Genomic DNA, 14,398 nt, shown 5'->3' with positions numbered 1-14,398 from the left:
ATAGTGTTGAAGCAGGTTCATCCTATTTATCCCGCAATAATAGTACAGCTGGCGCAGATAGACGAAATGAGATAGCTCAACTTCTTGCATCCAGGAACTTTCCATAAAATTTTTAATGCTTTTAGTATGTGTATAGGCAGAGTTCAATATTTCAGTTAAGTACCTACCTATCATGTTTTTATCTGTAACTTGTTTCTATGGTATCTATTTGTTGTTCGCCGGTAGTAGGTATATTTGGTTACTTCATCAAATATAGATTTTGTGGGAGCAAAAAGTATCAACTGAATGGAGTCCTACCTGGTATTCTTAAAGTACCTCTTACCTAGTTTAATTTGTCTTTAATATTTTGTTTAATGGTTAGTTATAGGTTATTAGTTTTAGTTAGTCTAGTTTTTTCAATTTTATTTAGGTACCTACCTAGTCTTTATTAGTTACTATATTTGTTTCCACACTTCACTATAAATATGTTTTCTATTTTGTTTAATGGTTAGATATAGGTTGGTAGTTATATTTACATACATTGTATATACTTATTTTTGCTTAGGTTAGCAATAGTTTCAACATAATAAGTATAACAAAAGTATTAATTCTTCTTCTTCGGCCATATCCATCCCTTAGTTGGAGCATATAGACACCACGAGACGCGCCCAAGAATCCCTGTCGTTTGCCAGTTTTCTTGCATCGTTCCAGGTCAAACCAGCATCCCGTAGCCCCGCCATACATACTCTATAGATAGTATTTAGCGGCCTTCTAGGACGCCGGAATCCAGTTGACTTGAAGAACAGGCAAGCCAGGTTGAAATTCTCTTCTGGCATCCGCAGCACGTGGCTGAGCCAGGTCCAATGTCGCCTCTTCACTCTCAGTGCGATGAGAGGCTGCTTGGTGCGTTATACCTCCTCGTTGCTCCTACAGTCATACCAGTATCCATCGCAAACATCTGTTTTCGAAGCTCAGTCAACTTTATACTGAGCTTCGAAAAATATGTAGAAGGCTTCTTTTTCTGTGTACATATATATTACTAATATTGACCATAATGAAGACTTTTAAATATAAAACGCTGTGGAATATGCCTCCTGGGGAAACCACAAAGTAAAAAAAAACGCACCATAGTACTATACCTCCAGGGTGGTGTGGAAATCAGTACCTACATAATATTTGTTTCGGTGTTGTAAGTGCCTATTATTTAACGAATATAATATCATATCAAAATAATTCACTGGAATACAGCCACACAATTCAGGTTCAAAATCCCACAAAGCCGGGTGTGATTTCAGCCACTGGCATAGTGCCATATACGCTAAAAACTGCTGGAGAAGGGACTCGTGGAATTAAGAAGAAAAAGAATATGCTATGAATATAAATAAAACAATATCTATCAGAAATGGTCGAGGAAGATGCAATGATAGACTTAGCCACGCCTTACAGGTACTTACCCACTGGCTGATCTGGAAAGATATAGAAGATTCGCATTGTATCTCAGGATACCATTGTGATATAACAATAAAACTAGACTGCTCTTTTAAAATTACATATTACTTCATTGAAATAAAATCATAATATGTTAAAACTTGTTTTTTTTTTACAATTTTCCATAAGTACCATTCCGTAGGTTACCATCCGGCACCACCAGATTTTCTAGTGCTTGTTTACTGAGATTACATCATAATGTTGGGCATAAATTCTAATTCTGAGACTAGTTTTCATAAATTCTAAAACTGATTCAATTAGTTTTAATTTCAAATCTTGCCAATACAGTTCAATCAAATTTTAAAATAAAGTGAATTAATGATGGAAAGCATATTGTCATGGTAATGTTTAAAAAAGAAAGTGTAGAATGTTTTTAATATTTTTATTAGATTAAAAATGGGCATTGGAATTTTAATTACAATAATGGAAAAGGTCACATAACTATTTAACAAATCAACTTAACTATCACAAAAACTATAGCACAGATCAAAAGTAAACACTTGATGTTAATGGAAATATTATGTGACACATTACTGTGTCGGACAAATACAACCATACATAGGAAATATAAAAAATCAGTTGGTAAAGCCGCGTTCGCACGGTCCAAGTACACTTGGACCGAGTGCCATCCAAGCGCATTCGTATGAGACAGCTTTATACTAATTATTCCTATCCAAGCTACTCGGACCGCGTCCTACTCATCCAAGTTAGCTTGGATAGGAGTAATTTGTATAAAGCTGTCTCATACGAGTGCGCTTGGATGGCACTCGGAACGAGTCAACGCGGCTCAAATGATCACAAGCATAAGATTGTCAATTGCACAATGGTGCTGCGGAACTCCAGTACGCAACCCTGGCTCCGCACAAAGGTATTTCTGAAACAAAATGTATACACATTAATAATCAGTATGAAGGTAGCCATTCAAAGATGCGTTTTATACATGAAAGCAAAATAGGGTAGATTGTTTATCATTGCTTTGTAAACTGAATATTTTTTAATGTTATTAGGCAGCTGAAATTTTGCGAGTATTAACTATAATGATTGAGACATTCATGGTTGTCACTTTTTTTAAGGACAGACAGTGTGTGAAAATCGATTCTGGGTATTTAAAGGTTGTGAAAATACCAAGCACTTTGTAAACACCAACCCATGCTATGTTTAGTAGGGAACGAGATGCTGCAAGAAATTCACGTGGTGTCCATAACATCTCACTCATGAATATTGATTATCTTGGGACGAGTAAGAGATATACATCGATATAGTATTAGCCAAAGATATCTGTAACACCGCGACCAAGCCTAATTTTATTTTACCAAACTATTTATTATTACGGCAATATGGACAGTTCCGCAGAACTGACTTCTATACGCGTGGGTACAACACTTTGGTATTTGTTTTAAATAGTCTTAAACAACTTACCTTGTTCCATTTTGAATCTACGTAAACTTCGTCTCAATTTCTGTTTGATCGCGTTAACTGTTGTTAGGCTTCGTTGTAGTGTTAATCAATAATTATTATTCGGACGCGCTGAAGGACTGCCGGTTGACGTTTCAAAGTTCGTTTTTGACAGGTTTTTGTTTTGTTTGGTAATATTAGTCTATGGTAATGGTGTTGTGACGTAGGAGTTGCCGTTTTATGGAAATAAATGAATGAATTAATTTTAAGCATTGGCAACACTAATTAGTTGTCAGAAAAGCGTTTCCGTGGACATTTACCAAACGGTCCCAAACCATCCCAAACCCAACCGCCCGATTTCGTTTGTTTGATGCAGGTTGAATGATACATACTTTAGGTATATTAGACCAGCATTATCCATAGACTATGCCCAAATGATAGAATGTTTTTGCGATTTATTTATTAATGATGGCACTACTGGTAGGCCTCTACGAAAAATATTTTTTTCATCTGGTCACCCCACAGATGACGTCTTCTCGATTCCCTGTTTTCCATCGGGCAAATAATTAATTTCTCTGATTCTGAGGCTTTGTGACATATTTATGTTATCTTAAAAGTATTTCAATTGCGGATATCATAAATATAGGTATATCAGCATTATAATTGACTGTTTCAATTTGTAATAATTTGGAGTAGAAATAACAAAAACGGCCGCTTAGTCAGCGAGGTGTGAACTTACTATAACGGGGTTTTGGCATGTTTTTTTTTTACTAATAAATTCACTGTCGCAGTCTGCCTTGCTGTATACCAATGTCATTATTTTATACCTGTTCAAGTTATTATTTTTTAATGAAACTATGAGATGCGTTTTAATACTTGTTCTATAATTTAGGTATGATGTCTGACCGAAAAGCCGAATTAGAACGTAAAAAAGCGAAGCTTCAAGCGCTTCGCGAAGAAAAAGATCGAAGACGACGGGAAAAGGAACAAAAAGATGTCGAAGAAGCTACAGTATGTATAATATACAATATTATTATTATTTGCGTTAAACTTGCACAATTATTGTTTTTAAATTTTATGTCTGATTATTGATGATACAAATAAAAATGTCTGTCTGGACTCAACTTGAAATTATTGTCTGTTGGTAAACTTCGAATGTACCTAGTTAATACATTACATAGGTACCAAATAATTTGGACCATATTTAGATGGATTCTTATGAAAAGAAAATGTTGTATTATAATACTTAGTGGAAAATCTAGAATGTTTTTTTGTATATCACCGCAAATGGCTAATGGGTGTATATAATTAAAGCATTCAAATTTTATGATGTGGACTGTCCAAACTGCGTTTAATTTGTTAGCAATGTTTACATTTGTGGACGTGTTAATTTTTAAATGAATGTTTGCATAGGGGTGAAAGTTTACAAACAATTGTATTTTTTGTTTACGGGCAAATGTATGTAGGGTGAATGCACTGGTATCCGGACAGTTAACTATTTTCTCACCTTATTTTCGATTATCTTTTCCATTTTTAGAAGAAAACAAAATATGTTATGATTTATAAATGTTAACATATATATTCTTTTGGTTTATAAATATTTTAAAAATCTATATTTAGGTAAATTACTATCATATTTCTCATGTTAAGAAAAATGGTTGGTTTTCTTAGTCTCCGGACACACAATCTTAGTTTCCGGACGTACTATTTTTAGTGGTCGGACAGATTATTTCGTATAGAAAATAAGACAAGTTTTGGTGTTAAAAAATTTTTTTTTCACGTTTAAACAATTTTAGTTAATACAGTGATGCAATAAAAGCAGAAATAGTTCACAATGAGCACTCAAGCAACTGCTAACTTGAAAAAAAACATATTTTTATTTATTCAATGTGTTTCTTTCATATAGTTCTGTCGAAGTAATTTTGAGTGCAAATTGAGCAAAGCAAAATGAAATAAAAAACTGAACTCCATAAATCAAATGGTAAAACTAATAAACATCTCAAGTGAGTTGACCAAATTTTGACATTAATTTTTATTACATCCAAAAAATCTCAAACTGTGTAACTTTTGTTTGTGTTCTATAATATGCAAAGCAGGCTTACAAAAAAAAACATACTTGAGAACTGCTGGCAACTAAATTATTGCCATTGATAATTTAAAAAAGGTTCAACACTTCAGTCACCATAATTATATTTCCAAACACACTAAAATAAATTTCAATACTAATCCTAATCCCTTCTCTGACGAAAAATAAATGTTTTCAAGTGCTATTTTCAATCATAAATATAAAAGAGAACTAAGTGTAAAAAATTCATGCTTGAATCAAGCACTCTTCAGTAGCTTTACAGAGAAAAAATGCTTCAGTGCTATACCTCCAACCCAATAGCCTGGATATGTGACTTAATGTCTAAACACCTACAAACCCGGAACCGGGGTTCAACGTAATACGGGTGTCTGAGTGATTATACGGGTGATAAACATATTAATTTAGGTCTAAGTTTAAACAAAAATTACATACAAAATCTTTTAGTGATGCTTCACTATAAGATAACATAGACATTGTCGTGCATTTACGGTGATACCAACGAACACATCCATCACAGCCAATGTTCTTTAATAAACCATCCTCAACATCACTTTCTAATTCATCAGAACAATTTTGGCAAATCGCCTTTTTCGCTTTCCTTTTTTTATTTGTCTTCTCTTTTCTAAGGAAGACCTTTCATATTTTATGAATTGCTGTACTTTTGTCATCCTTCACTTCATCATCATCATCCTTTACTCCCAAATTGAGTAGGTTTGGGGTAAAAGAGATGAGATTTTAATGTTAAATTGCTCACACTTGATGAACTGGTGCTTGCATTTGACGTACTCGTACCAGCTATTGGAGATAATTGTATACATACATAATAATTAATTAGAAAATAGCTTTGTCCGGTCATTCAATATTGAATTTTAGTCGCCGGACAGCAGGATCAAAATTATAAAATCGTGTCCGAAAACTAAAAATATTTACAATTCTATGTTTGTCCTTTTCTAACTTGTATGAAACCAAGCAAGCCTCGATGTGATACTGTACACACACAAATACTCAATGTCTCTTATAAATTCAGTGCCCGGACACTGCGTCCGACAACTAAAAAAAGATAAAATTTTGCACTTTAGTTGCCGGACACCAAATATTTAACTAAATTTAACAAAATACATTATTTTTATCATTGAATAATATACAAGAACATATTACTGAATAATATGAAACATCTTTGAAGCGAATAAATGAAATAATCATAGTTTTAACGTACTTTTTGTATCCTTCGTTCACTAATTATTTTTTAAGAAATCGAATATTTTTTTTTTCGAGTCAGCATGTGCACCACTACTAATGTAATACTATATAATGAATTCCTTTGTGTGTGACAAATATAATTTTATTGGTCAAGGAACAATACAGGCACAATATGTGAGTCATCCTTCATATGAAACTCTCATACTTTGCTTATTTTCGTTATATTTGTACAAAACTGTCCGTATACTGAAGCTGTCCGGGGACTAATGCAGTTACCCTAGTCAGTTAACTAGGCTTTGAATTTAAATAAAAAAAATACTTGCAGAATTTCCAGCTAATTTAATTGTTAGCCCCGGTAATCTTTGTTTTGAATTTCACTTTCATATGAATAGAAGGGTTTTCTTCAAAATCTTTGGGTTTGATCACATCTTGATATTCATAGTGGATATGGGCCATGAATTGGAATGTACAATATTTCAGTTGCGAGCGGCCGGAGGTGTCGCTGGAGAGAGCCGAAGAGACTTGGATGAGATGCTTTCTTCTTTGGGCGTCGCGCCTGTCCACGAAGTACTCTCGTCTCTCTCTTCCCTCGCCTCTCTCACTCCCACGCCTCCCGCTACCGCGTCTCCCGATGCCAGCATGCTCGTAGCTCAACAAGGGTGAGTTGTATTGATATTTTAGAATATATCCTCAGAGCAAGACATGGATAGAATGAAGATTGTCTGGCTATATACCCGTGGCGAAGGGTGGAGGTAGGCTGTTAAGGTCTGACATAAGTAATGCACATTAAACTTTGTCAGTCAAACGTATTTTTTTCATTGAATTAATGTGTAGATAGTGATTGTTAATTTTTTAAATTCAATTAAACCTTGCCTAATCTAAGCCATAGTAGAAAATAGTCAAAAATATTCATTTAGGTATCTATAAAATATCTCAAATTATGCCATTAAGTAAACCATTCATAATTTTAGATATTTTATAGATGGAAGAATATTTTTATCGATTATCGTTTAGCTTAGGCAGAGTATTGAATTTTAAAAACTAACCATCACCATCCGAAAATTGTATTGCAAGTTCAATGAAAACAAATTAATAAGTATAGCTATTAAATATTACTGTGCACTAATTATGTCGAATCTTAACAGCCTACCTCCACCCTTCGCCACTGCTATATATGACCGTTTTCTGTACATTTATAGTTTTTATTAAATATTAAGTACTATGAACATTCGTTGTTTTGATGTACGAAATTCATTTTTTCAAAATTAATTATAACCTGCCATTGGTGATGTCAATTGAGCGGACTGTAATTGTGTTCCTTTGGATAAAAATACTTTGGCTATCGTTTCCGCCTCTGTGACGTCCTGTTGCAGCCAAACAAAGCATCAGCTATGCAAACAAAATAAATTCATTGTATGATTTTTGCTTTAAAAAGTATGTAGTTAATTTCTACTAAAAACTTTAATCAATAGTTGGTTGAACGTACACTCAAAATATGAATTCACACAGCACTCGAAATGGAGAATTTTACGAACCGGAGTGCTCGGTAATTTTATGAAAATATTAACATAGTTATCTAATTTTATGTGTTTTATAAAAAATAAGTGTATGATTTTTTATTATATTATGGCCATCCTAGCTCAAATGGTAAAATTATTTTTTCCATGAGACGGAACGACAATGTTGCCGATTTTACGACCCGGAACGGCGCTCCGGTGCGTTCCGGTCCATCTCGAGCCCTGAATTCACAAAAAAAAAATATATGTTTTGCCTCAAGAGTAATACTACTAAAGAGCAGTAGCGGAGGGTGGAGGTAGGCTGTTAAGATCCACCACAAATAGTGCACATCATTAAACTTTGTTAGTCATGCGTATTTGTTTTAATTGTACTAAGACTACAATTTACAGATGGTGTTGATTAGTTTTTAAAATAAATTAAACCCTGCCTAACCAAACCATAATAGTTTTGGTATATTTTGGACGATATGACAAAATTGTGCACACTTTTTCATTCATCCATAGGTACTTATTTGTTTTCGTTGGGTTAAGAATACATATTACACATACATATTATTGGTTCATTTTTGAAAATCATTAAGCTCTGTTTAAACCAAACTATAATAGATATAAACTATTATTCTATCTATAAAATATCCAAAGTTATGTATTATTTAATCGCATAATTTTAGATATTTTATAGATAGACGAGTATTTTTTGATTATTATCTATTATGGCTTGGTTTTGCAGGGTTTAATTGAATTTTAAAAACTAACCAAAATAAATACATAATATGTATGACTGACAAAATTTAGTGTGTACTATTTATGGTAGATGTTAACAGCCTACCTCCACCCTTCGCCACTGCTAAAGAGTGAGGGTAGTGTCGCCAGCTATATATAAAGCCGTTTTCTTTGCGTATGACACAGAGTTGAATATCAATTTATTATTATTAACTATCCTATGAAACGTTATATTATCATCTTGCTTTTCACTACGGCTATCATGTTTAAATACAATACAGTTTCTCTATTAAATTAACCGAAAATATTGACCAGTAACTTAAAATTTCGCACAAAAAAACTGTAGCTGTAAACTATAAACTGTAGCCAGACATACTCCTGGCTTTGTCCTAAGCACATCGGTCAAACCAATATTTACCGACTTCATGACTAGCTTCACTAAGTCGTTTATTCATATGTCTTCTATCTTACTCTAACACAGATTATACGCGTGCCGAATGCTTTCTCACTCACGCCCAAGGTTAGTTTGCATTTTTTTTACAAATGCCAGTCATTTTAGAATTTTTTTTTATTTTATTTTACTCATAAGTTTCACCCCATGCATATTTTTATCCATTAAATCACGCAAGCGCGGCTTAATAGTCTTTTAGTACAGTGGGTGAAATTGGTGTTAAATCGTACCGAAACTGTCATACCTTCCGTGCTGAGCTTGTGTTCTGGAATCTTTGATGTTTTTATTTTATTATATTGCAGTAATAACAGTAGACATTTAAAATTTGATTGAAATATATTGGGTAATTTAAAAGTTATATAATTTTTCATTTTTCAATCAAAATTTACTGATTTTTATTGGTACATTCTTTGCATAATTTTTGCAGTGGATAAAGTATCTATTAATATTATATTCCACGTGATGGGTGAATTTAGATGGATGTTTTATATTTCTTAATAAATCTGTTTAAATAAATTAAAATTTTAAAAATGCAGCGTGCCGCGGCGTGCTGTCCCACAGCTGAGCGTGGTTTCGGTGCAGGCCACCAACATCCCCCCCAAAGAATCCGTCACGTACACCAAACAGACGCAGACCGCCAATGCCAGTGGCCACGACCGAGACGGTTAGTACAAACCACCCTACGCCAAGCCACTTTCACTACATAATATACAAATCTTATCGCGTCTACTGTATTTCATTAATTTTGAGATACATTTTGTTAGTATTTACTGAAGTCGTTGAACTTTCTGGGCTCACTGTATTATAAGTATATCGTCAGTCGCTGTTGCACAAAACATTGTGCTCCTAATTATTGTCCATTAAAATGTCTTCAAGAATTACTATGGTGCTGTGTACAAATGAAACTCTAATTTATTTTGAAACAACATAAAGTCTGAGCGAATTTGATATTCATAATAATGATTGGATATCTGTTTCCACCATATATTTTAGTTTTAGCAGCTTTACACGAGAGGCAAAAAAGGTGTTATTATAGTTGTACCACAGCGGGACCAAAGTGTGTTCGTACCATTGCTTCGCATGCACAAAATGTCGAAGGGGCTAATTTGTATTATTGTCGAAATCCGTTTTTACGTACTTATATCGCTTGTTGTATTAGGTTTGTCTCGTGCGGACTCCCTTTATCTCGTTCTTGTCACTCTCACGAACTATTGAACGTTACTTGTAATGTTGTAAATTTATAGTAATGTTTTTGCCGCAACTACTGTTCTACATCTATATTAAAATGTAACATGTTTTTTGTCTCTTCTGAAAATTTGTTAAAAATTAAATATGCAGTTTTAAACATTGATTGAATATTTGCAACCCAGTTAGCTATTGTCTTGTAGGTTTTCAATGATTTTATGAGATCATCTTAGAATAAATGAAATACAGTATATTGGATTTGGATACACACGACATTTTACAGAATGATTTGTTGATTATAATTTTTAATGCATCGCAATATAATATAATATGTATTTCAAAAGTCAATGCGTTTCAGTAAAGGTTTTTAAATAAGAAAGTAAATAATTTTGAGAATATGATAGAATGTAGTCAGATTTAGAAAATTACATATCATTAGCTTTAATCTATATTTACCCGAGTCACTTCAGTGACTTTGCATCGATATTTCTGGGACCGATAAAAAGCATTAATCCTGACCCAACACCAAATATCGCAGGCTAATTTCTCATCAATATTTTTAATTCCTCTAACATAATATAATAATATGTAATATATTATTTTATTACACACTAAACGATAAAAAAATGCCTTCCATTACCTCTATAAACAATGATGACTATGAAAAATTAATTATTCATACCAATATCTTACCTACATGTATTTATAATAATATAATGTGTTTGTTTTGTTTCATAAAAAGATTTCTACTTATTTTTTTGTTCTAATATCTTTTATGTGTTTATTCAATGGGATTTTATTTATAATATTCGATTTTTAATTATTTATATTGTTTTATATTTTATCAATAAATATAAGATTTTTTTTGTGTATTCGATTTAATTTGCATTTTTATTATCTGGTTAGGATATTGATACATTTTTTTTTAAACTTTATTATTTAAGATAGGTACGATAGGTATTTAATTTTAGCATGGTGTAGTTTTATTTTGATTTACTTTATGGTTATCGGACTAACAACTTTAACCCAGTTTTGAACTCACCCGTAATAAATAATTATTCAGAATTTACCTTCAATAATTTTATTTATTTTATATTTTATTGTCTATGGTTGGATATATTATTTTACCATGATATCCCAGTGTCATTAATTTTGTGTTTTTTTTTTAAATTTTAATAATATATTATTTTCTGTCGATTTTACATTTTCTATTACATATTTGCATGCTATTTTTCATTTTGCTTGTTTTCAATAAAATTAGAAGTAGGTAGGTACCCAGTCCAGTATATCGGTAGAATTCATAATTATTATTAACATGTAGCTGTATACTATATTTTAAATTTTGTTATTTTAAAAAAGCTTTTTATTAATATATTATATTGATATTCTGTTGAAATTATTATATTTTATTTCCAACAAAAAGTACTTTTACTAACTAATAAACATTGAATACACATTCTGAAGTTAAATTGAATCTGACGAAATGGGGTCAAAATATAAATTATTTTAATATTTAAACTTTTGAGAATGCGTATTTTGTTGTCATTTCATTTCATTGCGCACAAAACGTATTCGATTCTTTCCTTTGAATCCATCTTTGATAGGTATTGTAATGTTTATATGACAATAGAATCGATGATGTACATATTACATACGTGGATTTAAATTAGCATTTTAAATAATTTGGCGTAAGGTAGCACGTAAGTCTAACGCACTAAATATTTGAAAGAATAATCAATTATTAACTTATTAACAAAAATAACATGTTTTTGAGATGCTAACATAAATACGCATTTGTATCAATTTAGCGTAACACACTTTTAACTTTTGTTTCTATCTGTAACTACTTGGTACATAATTATACTACACATTATGATGTTCATAATTTATTAATACATTTACAATATTACTATAATAAAATATTTGGTAAAAAAACGGCTTAATTAATAAATTAAAATATAATATTAATTTCCGTGTCATAGAAATTCTTGTTATTGTTATTTAAAATATTTAATGATTTTTTAAAAGCCTTTTTTGAACCAAATTGGACATAACTCTTGTATGTTTTGATTACGTACATGTGGGATTTGTGTTATTTGCCATAATTACTTTCAACACTCCGATTTGCATTAATGATTAAATATTATTTCTTCATTAATTGACATTACCGCTGCTCAAATAAAATGTTCTGAAATAATGTACGATAATCGGGTGTTGCAATGAATTCATCTTATTTCTGAACACCTACTAATTGATTGCATACTTATTAGGGTAAAACTCTGAACCATGCTTAGTACAAATTCGTCATACATCGATATATCCGCGAAAAAATAGTCCTGTAAACATAATGTTTATACAAACTGAAATTTCACACAGCATCAGTCATCGTGACAGCCCCTTTTAAAACATATACAATTCTTATTTAGCTATCGTTCATGTTGGGACAACAGTAACATCAGAATAGGATTAAGAGTGTGACTACAGACCAACTCTCTTGAAATCATATTCTTATAGTTATCGGTGAAGGTTAATTTGTTGCAGCTAATTTTTTTTTAGATTATATGCCGATTCTACTACAGTATTTTCTTAAATATCATCCATAGTAGAAATCATGGTTTAATGGTGACCGTAATGCCTCTGCCAGTATCGGATTTTATAACAGCAATTTAATACATTTTATTCAAACGAGAGAAAAATTATCTTTGAATGAAATATCTATAAAATACGTTGTACTATGAAAAATCTGACTTTCATGCACATTTATTTTGTAACTAAATAAATTTAAAAAATTGAAGTTATCAGTAAAATGTATTAAATTGCAGTTTTTGCTATATGTAAATGTTAATCTTTATCTTCATTTATGGAGACGGTTTGGCTTGAATGTAATTATAAAATGTATCGTTCAGCTAACTGCAATACTCGAGTGCAGGCGCATTTATGTAATTGAAGGAATTATTGCAACACCCGATAGTATCTATGTTGAGTACGTGTCCGTAAACGAATTGTTGGATTTGGGCGACTGTGTGTGTTGATGTTTTTATGCTACCCTAACAAAAGGCCGCTCTTCCAATGCCTCACCGCTTGCAGGATACATGGAGGATTGGTGGCGCCCTCGCAAAGGTAAAACTTCAAACAAAACCCCCTACCCCCCAATTGTCACCGGCCGCCTTATACGATTCAAAATCACCGACAGCCGCGGCCCAGAGAATAGAGCCCACCTATTACACGTCGTTATAGACGCGGGGTCGACGTTTTTATTTTCTTTTAAACAGCAAAAGCTTTCATGTCATGAAATTTTCAAGTACACGGCTTACGCTTTTTTGAATCTGACAATTTAATCGGACTTGGATAAATTGAATTATATTGTCAACGATTTAATTTTTTCTATTATGGCCACTTATGCACATTCAATTCTTTTACTTTATTTCTAATCTCAGAAGAGTGTATCTACAAAAAAAACAGTTTTTTTTATAAAAATAATAATTTTACATTGAATAGTTATGAATCATATTGCAAAATAATTATTATATTACGCATCATTTGTGTTATAATAAAAGTGTACACAAGTATTTCATAGCTGTTCAATTGGACCAGGGAGTCCACAGACAGTGTTGTGGTGTTTGTATGACTTGCCGTACGTTGTGGCATGTTTTCCCGCATACCATAGAGATCCGCAGTTCACTTACAAAGCCATCACCGATAATGATGCTCTTGATCAATTAAATTATTAAACATAACAGTAAATTCAGTACTCTCCTTAATTTTGTAATGGCAAAACACGACAGATTCCATTCCAGAGCGTGCGGTACGCAAGAAAGTGACCTGAATCTAATTCTCGCCACGCCAATTTATATTTTATTTTGTGTGCGCGCTCACGTCACTCGTCAAAGCCATGTCTGTGCCATTGCCACACCACTATTTACAGGTCATATAGATTGACAGAACAAGCTTTTTAGCTATCCAAAAAAAAATTGCTTATGAAAACCATTGTCTAGTGATGCCTTCAATTTAATATTCCTTGATGTATTATTAAATGTTGCTGTGCAGATTGCATGGAACACTTTAAAGATAATTTTGTCTTTACCTGATTCTATAAATGAGATAACTATTTTCAAATTCTGACAAGTCCACTATTCAATATTTAAGGTGAATAGCGTTTGTTACAAATGGTAAGTTTCTTTCTTTCGGATGTTTTTTTTTTCCATTGTATTATTTTTTTAAATTAGAATAAAATACTAATTTTTATAAACCGATAAACCCTTAATTGCATTAAATAACAAGAAACATAAAATTGGATATCTCACCATCTATCTATTTGTATCGGTCAGAATCAAAGGTTAAAATGTTACGTGAACTTATCCGTTTTTAGAAATA

At 32.2% G+C, this 14,398-nt stretch overlaps 2 protein-coding genes across 7 annotated transcripts in view; one reads left to right on the top strand and one right to left on the bottom strand.

Moving 5' to 3' along the window:
- The window catches only part of LOC147078961 (uncharacterized), a 799,973-nt gene that overhangs the window by 381,582 nt on the left and 403,993 nt on the right, over positions 1–14,398 (bottom strand). The window lies entirely within an intron of this gene.
- Positions 3,379–14,398, top strand: part of LOC147078974 (cytoplasmic dynein 1 intermediate chain-like) — a 32,135-nt gene continuing 21,115 nt past the window's right edge. For 5 of the 6 annotated variants that reach the window (XM_085951749.1, XM_085951741.1, XM_085951734.1 and 2 more), the window contains exons 1-4: positions 3,379–3,508; positions 3,755–3,873; positions 6,629–6,807; positions 9,376–9,503. In XM_085951749.1, coding sequence (XP_085807875.1) covers positions 3,757–3,873; positions 6,629–6,807; positions 9,376–9,503 — 424 coding nt within the window. In that variant the 5' untranslated portion in view covers positions 3,379–3,508; positions 3,755–3,756. Of the gene's footprint in view, positions 3,509–3,754; positions 3,874–6,628; positions 6,808–9,375; positions 9,504–13,101; positions 13,145–14,398 lie in introns of those variants that run through there. The other variant, XM_085951756.1, reaches the window with a different exon arrangement.

Source organism: Rhyacophila brunnea, unplaced genomic scaffold (genome assembly GCF_057557595.1).
Source record: "Rhyacophila brunnea isolate RB1 unplaced genomic scaffold, BYU_Rbru_1.0 scaffold_10, whole genome shotgun sequence".
Lineage (NCBI taxonomy): Eukaryota > Metazoa > Arthropoda > Insecta > Trichoptera > Rhyacophilidae > Rhyacophila > Rhyacophila brunnea.
This window is presented reverse-complemented; position numbering and strand designations above follow the sequence as displayed.